At 33.6% G+C, this 17,530-nt stretch overlaps 1 protein-coding gene across 1 annotated transcript; it reads right to left on the reverse strand.

Annotated features, from left to right (window-relative positions):
- Window positions 1-8,778: 8,778 nt before the first annotated feature.
- LOC131627976 (uncharacterized) lies at window positions 8,779-11,704 on the reverse strand. Its single transcript, XM_058898832.1, has 10 exons — window positions 11,482-11,704; window positions 11,014-11,123; window positions 10,669-10,800; window positions 10,504-10,577; window positions 10,295-10,400; window positions 10,051-10,119; window positions 9,852-9,916; window positions 9,667-9,765; window positions 9,484-9,583; window positions 8,779-9,400 (listed from the first exon to the last, which is right to left on the reverse strand). The coding sequence occupies exons 1-10, from the start codon at window positions 11,627-11,629 to the stop codon at window positions 9,338-9,340; spliced, it is 966 nt and encodes a 321-aa protein (XP_058754815.1). The 5' UTR covers window positions 11,630-11,704; the 3' UTR covers window positions 8,779-9,337.
- Between the last annotated feature and the right edge of the window lie 5,826 nt (window positions 11,705-17,530).

Below are 17,530 nucleotides of genomic sequence, written 5' to 3' on the forward strand. Positions count from 1 at the left end.
TTCCAGACTTTTACAATTTGGCGCAGTAGTAGAATGTGCACCCGTCTCAAGGTCATTCACCACGAGAAGCGAAACCTCGTAGTAATCACAGGGCCACACCTCAAGTGGTTCTCGTTGACGCCATCTCTCAACACCATGGAACCTCGCAGTAATCGCGGGTCGAAGATGGTTTTTACTTCACTCAAATCCAAACTCGAATACCCAAACAATTCTCGCTTCCCGCTATCAGGGATGAAGATTAAAACCAAACCCATCCCAGATGGGTTCGGATTAGGTTTGGGTATCCCTGACACAAACTTTGAAAAATGTTGCATCAAATAACATCAAAATAACATTAATATATGCTAAATATAGTTTGTTTGAAACTGTTGAGAAACTAAATAGCATTTCTTACCAAAACTTTTTTGCTTGAAGTAGTTCGTAAACCTATCACATTTTCCCACTTGAAATCTTCATCTAATTCAAAGTCGAAATCACTCCCACCAACATCTGGTTCAAGATCTATGCCTCTACTATCAGCATCAAAGTTTGGTACATCATAGGACATCCTGACTCGGGCGAGCGATCTCATAACATCTTCAACATCGGCGACAGTCCAACATGATGAACTGCATCAAAACATACTGAAGATAGCATTATTACAATGATAAGTCTTGCAAACGAACCATGCAACCATACATATGCAAAGTAGTATACGACACAAACTCAAACCTTTCAGTTGTGCCAAATTTTTGAGAGGCTATCGTAACGTTTTGAGAATTTATGCTGGATTTCAATGACCCATTATATGAAACCCTACCACTTTTATATTTGTCTGGCTAACTTATATTAGGCCCAATTTGGATCATCTTCAATAATATGAGCTAAACTTTTGAACTTCTCATTAATAAATTTCTTTTTTCAAACAATTTTTCTATTTATAATGTCTAATTACTTATTTTCTTAACTTTTATATTTATTTCAATGCAATAGAATACTGCATATATGTTAACTACTATAAATATGTATACAACTTAATAGTTTACTTATTCCTAAAATAAGTATATGCACTTGATTTTCTTTGCCAACCACATTTGTATAATTTTTATGTCTTTTTTATAATGTCATAAATTTTTATGAATATTTAATAAAAAAAATAATCATGTACGAAAGATAACTTAATATATTGTTGGAACTATAATTTCTATTTATTTCATTTTGAATAAAAATATCTATTGTATCACATGATTCCCTCGTACACTCGTGCGTAATGGTAACAAAACGGGCCCGATAAGGCATATCCGTTTTGTCTGCATTTTTCTGCAGGACGGATCAAAATTTTAGGCTCGCAATCTCTAATAAGCCCGCCAATCCTGTACCATTTTTTTGCGGATTTTTGCAGGCACGGACATTTACCTAAATTTTTTCGTTTTTAGACCTAAAAAGTACAAAGCTCGTGGGCATTTTCCGCCCCACGCTCACTTTTTTGCAGATTGGGTCAAGGTATTATGCCCGTACCCTTAACTTTGACCGCTCCACCCTATTTTTTATGAATTTTTACAGGACAGATTTAAACGGCGCAGACATGCCTATTTATCCCCGTTACCCGTGGGTAGGCACAGATTTCAAATTCATATTATATGTATAATTCAATTCTATTTGACAAATATCTCTAAATAACATTACAAAATAAAAAGTTGACAAATAACTGCTACATGCTGGCCATTGTCTATAACGCGTGGACCTTGAATTAAAATGTCCTTCTCTTTTGATATTTTTTTTATAAGGTCAATCTTTACATACATACATTGATAATTTTTTATACTTTTTTTTTAATTTGAATTAATAAAGATGGCGGATACTATTATATATCTGTATTTTCATGCTCAGAGATATATATTATTACAGCTCTTTAAGTTGAAAAAGTGAAACTTAATGAGGTATTTTGGCTAACTAGCTAATTAAAAACTTGTTACATGATATTTTAATTTAATTTGATAAAGTCAAACTGTCTAGCAGATACTTTAATTAGAATATAATATTTTTTTAAAATCAAATGTATTTTAGTTTTGACTTTTTATTCTAGAGGAAATTCTTTTAGAGTCTATTTGTTATAGATTTAAAAAAACAATATTTTTTTGTAATTTTAAAATAATTTTTATAAAAATATTTAAAAATAGTAAAAATTATTTCAAGTTTACTATATAGAAATTAAAAAATTAATTAATATTTATTATTAAATGTTAGTGAAACATAGTAAAAATTAAATAATTATTTTATGAAAAAACATTTAAATGACTTCTAAAAATTGTGATATCAAAAAATAATCAAAGCAAAAATGATGAAATATCAAAAATAAATTTTATGAAAAATTATTTAAACTTATTTTTTATTTAAATTTTTTAAAAAAATATAATTTAAAATATCTTTTCTAATAAAATATATAATACTACAAGACTTTACTAAAACAGATGAAATATTAAACTATTTATTTTTTAAAATTACCCTCAGGTTTAGGTTTTAGGCGGTGAAATAGTTCAATTTATATGTGTTAATAATGTGTTAGTTGTGTTAAAGAGATTAAAGGTAGTACATTGATTGTGTAAAATAATTTTACGTTGTCATTCAATAAAAATCATCAATCTATCATGTCATCCACGTAATTCTAAAATATGAATGTGACTTGACAGAATACACGTTGTTGATTAGAATATTCGTTGTTGATTGATTGCAGTAAACAATTACTTTTTTTATGTCTATGTATATTTTTTTTTGTCTGTATTAAATGATGTAAAGTTCAATTCTTAGCCATAAGATTTTGTTTATATTTATATATTAATATAAATAAATTATTTATATTTATAAATCAACAATCTATTAAAAAAATCTATTTTTCAAGAAAAATAACTCTACTTTTAATTTAGAATCAATCTGCATAACTAATTTCTAACTAAATGTTGTTCTATTTAGGGATCAAATTTGAGCTATTTATTTTTGCGTTTACAAAATGAAAAAAAAAAATAGTTATATAATATATAATAAAATTATATAAATTAAAACATGTAATTACATAGATTAATTTATCAAATCAAAAAGGATTATAATGAATAGAAAGAAAAAAAATCTCAAAAATTTATCTTTGTTGCATTCTCAAAAATAAATTTAAATTTTGAATCTCTGATTATATTTAAAGAAACCTATAAATACTTATATGAACAGGTAATGATGTATGATCTCTAAATTGATTTTCAACATTTACAGATTAATCTGCCAAATCGAAAAAGATCATAATGAGTAACAAAGTTTTCTCTAATAAAATTTAACTTCGTCGCATTCTTAATTCTCAAATATATATTTAAATTTAGAATCTCAGAATGAATTAAAGCAGACTTATAGATATTTATGTGAATGAATTAAAGCAGACTTATAGATACTTATGTGAACATGTAATGGGGCATGATCTATAAATTGATTTTCATTAATCATAATTCATAATCAACTAACAAGAGACAGCATAAAATCAAAAAGGTAAAACTTTGCAGTTTGTAGTACATAAAAAAATAAGGCTGAACTAGTCAAGTAAAAAAGATGCCATAGTATAAGAGAATCAAGATCAAGTTTTGTAATATAAACAAAATAGTATTATGCAACATGAAATATTTTATCATAAACTCTAGTGTTTAAAACATCCTTAATGCCTAACACAACCTTTACCATTGGCATTCACAAAGTTAACATTGAAAACAATGGCCAAAACCCTTTTCAAGCTCACAACTATTCTTTCTCTTCTCATAACTTTTTTATCTCTTCACTACCAAACATCATCCTCACTACCATTTCCTCAATACAGATCAAGAAGCACATTCTTGGCAACTACAATAAAGAAAGGTGCACATTGCAATCCTATTGGTAAGAATATTTGTAATGGGATATTGGCAAATAAAGGTACAGAGTTGTTACAATGTTGCAAGAAGAAGTGTGTTAATATTGTTGGAGATATGAATCATTGTGGTAAATGTGGGAAAAAGTGCAAGCAAGGAGAACGTTGTTGTGGTGGAGTTTGTACTAACGTTTTGTATAATGTTTATAATTGTGGAAAGTGTAACAAAAAGTGTAAACGTGGGATTCGTTGTAGGGTTGGGTTTTGTGGGTATGCATGAAATTTCATGAGAATGTTAGGGTTTGTTCAATTATTTTGCATAATGGTTGGATTCTTTGAATAAATTGAAGTTCAAAGATTGTACTATTTGATTTTCAAAAGTTCTTAGTTTCGAATTTGTTTATGTACTTTGTCCTTTTTCATTGGAGTTTTGTTTCTCAAAAGTTATGAAGAATTTTTTTTGGATCAATGAAATTGAGAATTTCCTATGATCCGGTTCGAGGTCAGTTCTGGCATTAAGTGGTTACAGTCCACTCCCGATCATAGTTGCAGGAAATTGAATCATAGTTTTTCTTACCAAATCTAGCGCTAATCACCACTAGATTTCTTATTGGTCATTTTTGTCACTTTTGGTTGGGTATTTTGTGACTTAAACTATGCATACTATTCATATTATGTAGACTTGCATCCACGATCCTAGTTGACTTTATGTTCCTTAAAAATTATTTTCTAGAAATTGTAAACTTTCCTTTTTCACTATGTGCAGTGTTAAATTTATTTAACCATTGCTAATAGGGGTGTTCGCGGTACGGTTTGATTCGGTTTTGAGCATAAAAGTCATCCTAACCGCGAGATAAAAATGCATGCGGTTCGGTTTGGTTTGGTTAACTTTTAAAAAGTCATCCAAACCAAACCAAACCAAACCAATGCGGTTAGGATCAGTTCGGTGGGCTGCAATTTACACCATAAAATAAAAATGTACTGAAATACAAAAAGGAAAATAATTCATTCTTCCATACATATATTATAGTATCATAAAAAAGAAGTTTTTCATACTAATTACACCAAAATAATTCATTCTTCCATACATGTATTTTACACCAAAATTACTACCATATAAATATCAATATCATGTATTTTACAGTACCATACTATGTATTTTACATATACTACATACTAAATTACTAATATAACTTCAGTTTTTCATATTACATACTATATACAGTTTTTCATACTACATACTATATACAGTTTTTCATACTAATAAACTACATACTACATATACAAGTATCAGATAACTTCAGTTCTAAATATTATCAGTACTACATATACACCAAATGCTTCTCTAGAATGAGTGAGAGAGAAATCACAGAATGAAGTTGAAATGTTGAATAGGAAGGAAGAATGAAGGAATAGTGAGTCACGTGACGTGAGCGTACAATATTGCAATTGGATTGGAAATATAATAAATTAATTATAGAAATTCAAAAGTTTAGTTAAATATGCGGTTCGGTTCGGTTTTGTGAAATTAAAACCGCAAACCGAACCGAACCGTGCGGTTCAGCCCAAAAATCATCCAAAACCATCCAAATCAAACGCGGTTTTTGCGGTTTGCGGTTTTCGATTTGGATTGGTTCGGTTTGCAGTTTTTCTTTTGGATTGGTTCGGATACGATCACCCCTAATTGCTAATAAATAATTTTCTGAATATATATTGTAGAAGTTACTCTTACATCAACTTTGTGAAATATATATTTAGAGTTTCACATTACTTAGCTTTTCATACTAATTGTTTAGCCGTATTCATTCTCAGAATTACCTTTTGAAATGATATCAAACTCATTTAATATTGTTTTGCAATGTAAGAATGAGATTCAGGTACACACTAAGCATAGGGTAATATGACATATAGAATTTGTTTCAATCCTCTTTAAATTACTTGTCACTAAGCACTATTGAATTTCCAAATCATATCAAACATAACCAAATCAATCAAAACTATCAATCAAAACTAACATAGAGGGTAGCCAAACAAAATTAAAACAAACAAGTAGTTTAATGAGATCAAACCAACTCTTAAATATTAATGATAACTTTTTAAATATTAGTTTATAGAATGAGGTTTTTCAAACACATTTAAATGAGGGGTCAAATATGATATTCAAGCTGAAACTATATACACAAAGTTTTTCACCCCAAATGTATATTAGCTCTCAACCAGTATCCTACAACATAATTTAAAGTCTCTGATAACCTTTAATCACTAGAGTTGTCACGTACAATTAAGGCCTATCAGGGGTTCGATAAAACTGTCATGGGCCACAATAACCATTACTGATGGTTTCTTTCATTGTCTTCCCACGAAGATTCTAAGCAAGGTTCCAAGATCAACGTAAACACCATCGTCGGAGGTTTTACCGGCGAGGGGGAATTTAGTTCCTGCCAAAGAAAGTACGCCCAACAGATTTTATGACAAACATCGTACCTGTTGACGCTGGAAGAATCTCGGGGAGAGAACGAGAATCCAAAATTACCTTCTCGAATGAAGACGTTATTAGTGTTCTTCCCCATAACAACGACCTCGTGGTCGTCATGTTTCAATATGATAATTGTGATGTGAAGCAAGTGTTGACAACCCTGACAGCTCAGCAGATGTCTTGTTCTAGAGCGCTTATTGAAGGTTCCGACTTGACCCAATAACATTAGAGAATTCCAAGAAACTGTGGTTTGCTTGTCTGACGAACATGTGTAGGTAAAGGTCTGTGTAACTCTCAAAATAACATTCTGGTCAAGAGAAAACGCCAAAATGATCTAAGAGAAATACCTTGTGGTAAATGCCTTGACTCCTTAGGACGTCATCCTGGGAAGACCCCGCCCTTAACTTACTAGGGGGAGTCCTGTCGACCATTCACTTTAGCCATAAATGCCAATTACTTAATGGAAGAGTTGGTGCAGTTCAGATGGATTGGGAGATCGCCCAGGAATGCTATCATAGCAGCCTTGAAGTGAGAAGAGAGTCTGTCGCCGTAGGCGATTCCTCTCATCCAAATGCACTAGACATGGGTGTAGCAGGCTAGGATCTTAGATTGTGGACAAAGAATGAAAGACTCACCCCAATAGAAGACTTAAAAGAGGTCTAGATTGATCTCTTAGACCACCATGTCACCGAGTACGTAGGGCACCTCAATTTCTGAATCTTAAGAAGAGGAGTTAGTCGCCCTACTCAGGAGGAACATCTACTTGTGTGCTTGGGCGTTTAAACACCGATGTAGAAAAATGGAGCTCTAAATTGAAGACAGAGAACGAAATACTCATCCCTAAGAAAAGACTTAAAAGAGGTTCAGATTGGTCCATCGGACTACCAAGTCACCAAGCTAGGCACATGTCTCTCTAATGAAAAAGAAGAAGAGCTAGTCATCTTGTTCAAGAGGACCATCGACTTGTTCTCCTAGGTGTCCTCAAATATGTCTCGCCATTGATCCCACTATCAAGCTAGTGTCTCGAAGGATGTGCAAGGTTGACGAGGAGAAAAATCAGCTATTGATGAGAAAGTACAGAAGCTGACAAGCCCCTGTCTCATAACAGAAGTAAGTAACCCATCTTGACTTACTATCGTAGTCTTAGTAAGGAAGGCATCAAACAAATGACACATGTGCATCTACTTCATTGGCCTTAACATTGTGTATCCTGAAGATTTGTACCCTCTACCCAATACAGATCGCCTAATTGAAGGATCTTCAGACTGCAAAACACTGAGTTTCTTGGACGTGTACTCGGGGTACAATCAGATAAAGATGGATCCCGTAAATGCATCCAAAATAACATTCATGTTCAATCATGGCAACTATTATTACAACGTTACAAACACGTTTAATCCCAAAGTCATATACAATTTTTGTTACATAATCAATTCATATTCATTCAGAATCAATTCTTCTTATCGTAAAATCAAACACACGCTTAATCCTAAAGTCAAATACAAAATTAAGAAGAAAAAAAACAACAACAAATAGTAAATCTAGATAAAAAAATACTTGATATCAACATTTATTACAATTCTCATAATCCCTTACCACTTACAATCACACATTAGTTAGTTCTAAATATTTGGATAATCTTTAAAAAAAATCAAATGTTGATTATATACTTTATCAGTTTTTTAACATAGGGGTGGCAAACGGGCATGCCCGCCCCGTTTAGGTCCGCCCCGCAAAAGCCCGCGAAAAAATGGCGCGGGGCGGAGCGGACATAGTTGAGAGTGCGGGTCTAAAACTTTGTCCTGCCTCGCAAAAAAGTGCGAGTGGGGCGGGGAAAGCCCGCGGGCATTGAACCTTTTAGGCCTAAAAATAATAAAATTGTATGAAAAAGCTCATGCCCGCAAAAAAAGGGACCGGCGGAGCAGGTACATTAAAGGGAGCGGGCCTAAAATCTCGTCCCGCCCCACAAAAAAGTGGGGATAAAACGGATTTTCCCCACGGACCATACCCGTTTTGCCACCCGTAATATAACACTCGTGTTCTACTAGATTTTCAACAACAGCATATACTTTATCAGTTATATAACACTCATGTTTTACTACTAGTTTTACAACAACAGCAAAATTAGGGAAGAGTAAACTCAAATTAACTAAAATACAAGGAAAGGAAGTAGATTATGACTATGAAGTGTTTATAATACTAATAATTTTATAATAATTGCCAATATTAAGATCTATACTCATTTGATGGTTAATAATGCAATGACTCAATCTATTATAAACTATAAACTATGAACACGGACACCTCTACGAGTAGGTGTGTTGCGGTCTTTGACACGCATCGGTGTTCGACACTTATATAACACTCGTACGATACGTGTTAAAAAAGTCAAACAAGTGTCCCCTAAAAAATTGTTTTTTTCTTTGTTCGACATTCTTCTAATGAGTGTTTGACACTCGTATGACACTCTTACCACATATGTAAGACAAATGTGATAAAAATTTCAAACAAAAGTGTTTTTTTCTTTGCTCCAACACACTTATATACTTTTCTAGACAAATTTTACACACACATTTTAAACATATATTGAAGCAATATAATCAATAAAAAATTAAAGAAATTAATTTTGATTGTAATATTTTTAACTCTTAATAATATATGGATAAATAAAGTTCATGAAGCTGTGTCGGTGTCTTATATTTTTGACATTATCGATGTTGGAGTATCCGTGTCGTGTCGTATTCCGATGTCCGTATCAGAGTCCGTGTTTCATAGATTATAAATGTTTCTTATGAATAGCAGTCCATTAAATATGAATCTAACTATCCTTCTCCTTCCCACACAAACTCATTTTAGTTGTACAACATACTCGAACTCATTTTAGTTGTACAACATACTCGAGGTTCAATATTATCATACTAGAAATTTCAAAAGCTATTTGCCAATTATTAACCAATATTTTTGTATATACACTTTTTTTGTGCAGCAATGAACAAAACTTTCTACAAATATCGAATGAGCTCCACTGCAAACTTTCCTTTCTTTGTAGTGTTAACTTCTCCTATCTGAAACCAAAATGAACTGGTTTATATCAAAACTCATTCATTCAGATGATCCTTCTTTTAAGCTTTTACAAGTTATTTATTACCTTTAATCTTCCCATTCCACTAACTGATACAAGATCTCCACTCTTGATTGTGGTTCCTTTGGAAGTAATCGGGATCCAGTTGATTCGTACATCTCCATTGCTATCATCACAAAATGTTTATCACAGTTATCAACAGCTCAAAAATATTCCACAGAAATTATATATAAATTGAGGATTGCGAACCTGATCATGTCAACTAGCTTTGAACGTGAAATCTTAAATCCTGCACTAGCTACTGCGTCAACTCTTAGTGATGCTTCTATAGTTTTGAACGATTTCGTTCTGCACAATAAGCAACATTCGCGAAATCTGAATCACACAATTAAGTATTATGTTAACTTGAGACCAGGTTCGATGCGATACAACACCTTGGTGGTTCATAATCAAGAGAAATTAATGGTATCTTGGTGCAAGTTACAGGAACATTTCGAACCTGATTATAAGAAAGAAGCATGCGATCAGAACTTAATTAGCAACACTACTACATTTACACAATCATTTCTTTGCTCAGATAATTTGATGTTTTAACAAGGGAAATTGTAAAAAGAAACATGTGAATAGTGCTACCTTATTCAGTGCTGTCATAAGAAATTCAACTAGTTCTGGTACAACAATTATCTGAGCACCCTGTTCTCCCTGGGTAGCCAAGGCAACAAGTCGAAGTTTTAAAATATACGATGAGAGATTTTGTGCGTAAGGACATTGTGAAAATAATAATATTATTGAACTTCGATGTTGCTACAATTTTGTGTACATAGTAAAGTTTAAGCTAGAAAGTTTGTGTGATAAATGGGGGAAAATATTAAAATACCTGCAATATAATATCTCCGACTTTCTCCCTAGCAATTCCTGTACCAAGAATTGAACCAAGGAAGTCGCCATGGGAGCAAGGTTCAAACTGGAAGTTCCCTGTAATGCTGAAAAGAGTAATTTTATGTAAATACTAAGAAAGGTATGTAGGAGCATCAATAATGTTGCATTGAGTTTGACAATTTTGGTAGCAAAAATTACAAAATTTACCTCAATGCTGAAATAACATCTGGATCACTTGTCAGTTCATCTGGATGTCCAACAGAAATCCGGCATCGTTCAGCCTAGAGAATATATACGTTATGTGTCTACGTGAGATACAATGCAAGCACTTTAATGTATCACGGTAATGGAAAGCACTTGTATGATAATTACTTGTGGATAACCTCCTTGCACCAATGCTTTAACATCCGCTAATTTTTCCAATACTTGCATAGATTCCTTCAGCACTGGAGGGGTTAGAAAATTTGTATGGAGAATCTCTCGTTTTAAGGATGCTCGTCTAGCCTATAACAAATCAAATGGACAACAGCCACCAAGTCAGGGATCAAATGATGTTTTATAGCATACATAGCATACAGAGATATAATGGCTCAAAGGCCAACCCAGACCTCAATTTTTGACAGAGGTAATGAATATCAAACTTTCACATGGAGAAGAAACCGAGCTGAAGTTTGTGACAATCAAATTCATATTGATTAGGGAAAAACAAGAAAGTACCATCTCAAGAACATGCTTCACTTCATTTGCAACACTTTTCTCCCCAACTCCCTTGAGCAGTACATCAACTTCTCTTTTTGAAGCTTGTACTGCATTGCTTGCACTCGAATCTGCACGACACAAAGCAATAGCATTACCAATGTGAAACTAGGTCGTAGAGCCGCCTGTGAGGGCTTGCAAGGCAGGCTACTGCACTGAGTCCAAAATTTGTCACAATTAAACTTGTCTAAATAGGGTCTTAAAATGTGGTTATATAAGGCCTCTATTTGTTAAATTGCTATTAATCTATACAGGGCCTCCAAAAACATAAAACAGTAAACAATTTCATGGCCTTCGTTTTTCAATACCCACAATTAAATTTATAAAAAAAATTACCCTTTTGAACGATTGAACATATGGGAATAAGAAACAGAATGAACTTACATAGAACGCAAGCAAAAAATTAAAATGGATGGAGAAAGTAGAGACCTGAAGAATTGGAAAGGGGGAAAATATGAGAGGTAAGGGTGCTTTGAAAAGAGAGGTTGGCATTGGTGCGGAGATGAGAGAGTGCGAAAGCGTGAGTTGCTCTTCTAAGACACCAGGCAGTTCCAAAGCTAGTGGTAGCAGCAGCCATGGCGATGGAGGGATTGCTTACATATGGGTTTGTTGATGATTAGATTATGGTTTAGATAGTGGAAATTGCAAATTAGCCCTTGTAAGAAGTTTTATTTGCTTTTGCTCCCACCAATATCTAATATATTTGTTTTTTGGCATCTTTTTCTCTCTCTCATTGGTGTAATAGTAATACATAGTAAAACTATTCTAAAACCTAAAACTTTATCCCTCACTTTGACAACTCAATCCTTTATTTATAAATTTTGAATTATGTCTTTGTTCTCTAGGCGAAGGATGGCTCACTCGACGAATAAGGATTTGAGTTTTCTTCGTGTCAAAATCATTTTCAAAATTTTCTTTGAACTACGTTTTATTCTTTGAGCGAGTTATGATTCTCTTAACGAATTTGTCTTGTTTATCAAAGTAAATTTTCAGTTTCAAATTTGTTGATCAAGGGTTGCTTGTCTAGTGAATTTAGCGTGAACGTTGGTCTTTAAATTTTAGTTCTATTGCTCCATGTTGCTTGGATTTTGATTCTTTCGGCTTTGTATTCACCTAACCCATAACATTCAAAGGGTTACAAATTATGATCAATTCATAATTATAAGACAATATTCATTTTATGCATAAATCTGAAGTTTTCTATGTTACTTCGTGCGAGAGTAAGTGAATAACTATGTGTGAAATCAATGGTGATAAACATATCAATTACACACTTATAACCTTTCTCGGACATGTCATTTTGTTTTCTCTCAAACATAAGAAAAAATACACATAGTATTCAAATCATTAGTACACAATCTTGACAGCTAGGGTTTCCAATCAAACATGGTTTTTCAAATTATTTTTGTTCTGTGGTGGAACTAGGGTTGATTGGTAAACTAAGAGACAGAGCTTGGTGCGGGAGTCCTAAGCTTCTGATGCGGTGGAGGAAGGGCTGGTCTGCAAGGTTATCATTTTAACGCTCAAGTTTGTAAAAGAGTACAAAGTATTACGTAAATGAGAATGAATGTGAATATCAAAGAAATTGTGTGTTTTCCTTCTTAAAAAAGGGAACCGGTTGGAAAATGAAAGCATGGAGTGAGGCGTGGGTCATGGTCTGCTGTAAGATTGATCTTGACGGACAATAAGGCTTTCTTACGCGTAACCCTTTACTCGGAAAGGGAAAGAGAGTATGCATGTTCTGTGTTTTATTCATTTTGCTTTACTATTGGGCCTTGTGGGCGGCCAGAATATTTCCCCCTGAAGCCCTTGTTTCTGCTTTGTGGGACGAGGATTTGTATTATGTGCTTTTACTCGGCCACTGAATTTGGGGTTATGGAAGCCTTTGATAGGATATCATTGTCCTTAAGACAAGATGTTTGAAATGTCTTTTTGTAATAGGTAATGTTTCGCTAGAAGCGACTGACATGTGTCCTTACACTAGTAATAATGTTTCCTTTTCCTTAGGACAATTGAGTGTTTTTTAACAACTTTTTGAGGAGATCTCAACCATTGGTGCGTAGTAGATCATATGATCCTTAATGGATGAATAGTGTATAAGAGGCCTTTGAAGTGTCATTTTGACCTTTTCTTCCATTAGCGACCTCCAAAAGAGATCTTTCTGCTTTCTTTGTCTTTTTCTTTGTGAGCTTTCCTATTCTAGTAGTTGGTGAAGTTCATACGATCTTGTTCATTAATAGTTTTCATGCATGTTTGATCGGTCCATCTTCTCTAAGATAAAGTTTAATGTTTTACTTCTTCTACTGGTATTTTCATGTGTTGGTATAACTATTTTTGGTTCTAAACTTAAGCAAATTGTGATAGTTTCATGGGTTTTTCGGCAAGAATTGAACTTTATAAGTTTAGTTCAAGTTGTAAAGCAAATCGAATCACTATGGGTATTATTGATGCAGGTTTGGAGTTGAAAAGTAGCCTTACAAGAGCATGAAGAGGAGAGAAAGCTGGAAGAATCAGAAGCAAAGCAAAAAGGTAAGATACAGCAAGGCCGCGCCGCGAGAGTCAAAGGTTGTGTCGCGCCAAACCCATTGTTTTGGGCCGCGCCGCGGAGACGGCGTATCCATCCCAACTCTTATAAATAGAAGCCCTAGCTGCCAATTAAGGTGTGCAATTTTTGGTGAACGAAATTGGGAGAGAAATTCGATTCTGAAGCAGAGGGCAACAATTAAAGGTGGATTCTACATCAATTAAAGAGATTCTCTTGATCATGATGAATACCTCAATCAAACCTTGTGTGTTCTTCATATCCATGGAGAGCTAATCCTCTTGTGTTGAGTTAAGGTAGTAGTTAACCTATGATTATGCAATACCATTGATTAATTCTTGTGAACAATTGTTGAGTTTATTATCAATATGAAACCTCTTTTTTATGTTAAATTATTGTTAAATCTTTGATCGAAAGAAAAGGTTTAAACTTTTGCCCTAGGTTACTATATTGGTTCATTCATAATTTGCAGAGATGAAATTGTGAATGAGTTTTCATTATTATTGTGATCTATTACTTTTATCGACATTGATATTTTGAGAGGTCGAATCTCATATTGGTAGAAGGTTATCTAACTTGATATGCAGACATGAGATCTAGTTTGAGGATAAATGAAGATGATAACTCAAATGATGGTTCACTTGTGATTTAATTAATAAATTGCATAGGAATAGGTTGATGAACCCTAAAACTCAACATATTCCTCTTATCATTCACCAAGTTTCAGCATTCTAGTTTAATATTTGTTTAGATTTAATAAAATATTTAAAATAACAAAACAAACTCAACTATTTTTACTCAACTCAAAATACTTTGTTATAGAACGGCAGTGATATTAAACCAATCCTTGTGGATACGATATATAGAAAATATTTACCCAAAAATACTTCCAATACATATGAACTTGCTTGCTTGTCAAATCTAGTATGTATTTGAATTTTCTTCATAGAATTTTTAATCGTGGAGTTTGTATCATTTTCGACTAGGAAGGAATATACGGACATCTGTTGAAAGTATTTTGGGTAAATATTTTCTAATATATCGTATCCACAGAGACTGAGTCAATAGTACTGCCATTCTATAGTCAAATTATAATTAGTGGTAAAAAGCATTGGTTTTGATTATTTAGTCTAAAAGTGTGTATAAGAAAATAATAATTAATTCACTGAAAGCTTGAAAAGTAATTAACAATGATGATGAATATGTTGAGTTCTAGGGTTCATCAACCTATTCGTATGCAATTGATCAATTAATCCACAAGTGAACCATTATATAAGTTATTATCTTCATTCATCCTCAAAACTGACCTCATGTCTAAGATCAATTTAGAACCACCTCTACCGGTATGATATTCGATCTCTCAGAATAACAATAAGGATAAATGGAATTAAACACAATGATTAATGAAAACTTATTCACAATCCCATCTCTGCGAATTAGGAACAAGTCAATATAAAAACCTAGGGCAAAAGTATGAACCCTACCTCTCGATTGATAGTTCAACAATGATATAAAATAAAAGCAAGGTTCTTTATTGATAGTAAAAATTAAACAATTGTTCACAGGAATTAATCAAAGTTATTGCATCTTCATAGGTTAACTACTACCTTAAACTCAACACAATGGGGTTTAGCTCTCCATAGACATGAAGAACACACAAAACTTCATAGATGGATTCATCTTGATCAAGGGAATGTCTTCGATTGATGTTGAATTCTCCCTCGAATGTTGTTTTCAGCTCTGGAATATGAATGCTCTCTAAATTTCGCTCCCCAGATCTCTCACTTATGAGGATTAGGGCTTCTATTTAAAGCCCTATTTCTTTTTACGAAGCAAGCGCGGCGCGGCGCGGAGTAGCGAGGCGCGAACTGGGACCTGAAGGTTTGGCGCGTCTTGCCCAGTTTTGCTGCGGCTCGGCCTCTGCTTTATCCCACTTCTTTGTGATTTTGCGTCTCTAGTGTCCTTACGCCTTCATGTTTCCTCGTCCTTACCTTCCAGCCTTAATACCTGCACAAATAACACCCAAAGTGATTCAATTTGCTCTACAATTAGCATCAAACTTATAGAGTTCAATTCTAACCATAAAATCACTAAAAATCATACAATAAGCTTGACTTCTGATCAAACGGTAGTTATTTTAACACATGAAAATACTAATAATTCAATCCTAACAAACTCTCCCCAACTTAGAGTTTTGTTTGTCCCTAAACAAAATTACTCACCTTAGTGAATACAACAACACATACCAACAATCATGCAACAAGTTTTTCAAAGATTTTTTTCAAATGGCTCAATTCAGTGATCAACTCAGATACTCTTCATCTTCCTGCAAACTCAGAACATGCACATGAAACAGATTTTGAAAAGAAATTACCTCTAGAAGTTCAAAACACTACACAACCGCAGTTGAATCAGCACTAATCATTCTCATTAGAAAGTATGATGAATAAAAGAGGGGTTAAACACTCATCCAAACAATTAAATCAACAAGTATTCATATCATACGTTCACCGTATTGTTAACATCAAGTCTTGTGAAATCTGAGAATCGGAAGGTCTTTATAGGGTTGTAATGTGGTTTAGATTCAAAGAAAAGAAGATATTCAAAGGTTGTTCCTATTCTAGGGAAGCATCCTAATCACAACCCATTCCTTTTTCTCTAGGCCATTAAATTTCTTACCCGTTCATCTTTTCCTTCGTAGCTCGATATTTTCTTTTCTTTTCTTCAACATTTTCCTTCTTTTTTTTTCAACTTTCTAGGTTCCAACATTGTCTTTCTTTTATTTTTCTTTATTCTCAAGCTACGAATTTCTTTTGTTCTTTGCAAAACACCACTTGTACTTACTCTTCTTTTGATTATGAATCTCCCCAACTTGGAGATCAACCTGTATTCAGCAATGAATGTTCCTCTACTTTCTATAAAGGTAAAAGAGAAAACACATTATCAAATTTTATGGTTGATGGTCTAAAACAAAATTTTTTATTGAGATCAAGAACTCACCAGATGTTTTTCTTGGTGCATATTATGATATTTATCTTGACCTCAGTCTCAAAGAATGGTTAGCAAAGGATCACACTCTCACAGGAAAAAAAAGCTTTAAGATGGAATAAGCTCAAAGAAACTCCCAATTTCAAACAAGTGCCTAAGTCATTTTCACAGATTTTCACAAAACGATGCGACAACCGGTTTAGCACAATACAAACATGTCAAAGTAATCGATGGTCTCCTACATATAGTAAACAATGGAAAGCTTTCCTCACAATGGTTAAGGCTAAGTTGATCCAACAAAAATTGTGTACCATAAAGAACTTCTACCGGAATATACTAACAACCTAAGTTTCATGCACACACTAAGAGTTAGAGTTCGAAAATCCATACCTGCCTTGTCACTTTTATTGAAAAAGAAAGGGAAAAATAATTTTTCAAAAATTTCCACTCACTACCACTTTCATGCATGTTGCTCCATTGTTGGCATTCTCATTGTTTCACTCGAGCTTTTCATTATGCTGTAGAAACTACTCATTCTAAACTGGGAATAAAACAAACAAATAATAAACAGAAAATTGAAAAATGCAAAAGAGTAATTCCACCCTCAAACTTGAACTAAACATTGACCTCAATGTTTCAGAACAAGCCCGAGAGGGTTGACTCAGAAAGGGTATTGCCAAATCAATTGCTTCTTCCTAGCTTTCACCAGAAAGGTCCCCTTATTATTCCTGAAATAAAAATAAACAAAACAAAATAAAACATTAGAAGTGTGGGTTACCTCCCACGAAGCGCCTCGTTTAACGTCGCATGGCTCGACGGTTCATGGTTGAATCATCAACCATTGTCTCGTTTTCTTGGTACTTTTCTTATCAATGTGAAGCCCCAAAAGTATTTAATGTTTGCTTGTGTGGTTTCTTCATCCTTAATTCTTACCACTTCAACTCACGA

Source organism: Vicia villosa, unplaced genomic scaffold, assembly GCF_029867415.1.
Source record: "Vicia villosa cultivar HV-30 ecotype Madison, WI unplaced genomic scaffold, Vvil1.0 ctg.000418F_1_1, whole genome shotgun sequence".
In the NCBI taxonomy this organism is placed as follows: domain Eukaryota; kingdom Viridiplantae; phylum Streptophyta; class Magnoliopsida; order Fabales; family Fabaceae; genus Vicia; species Vicia villosa.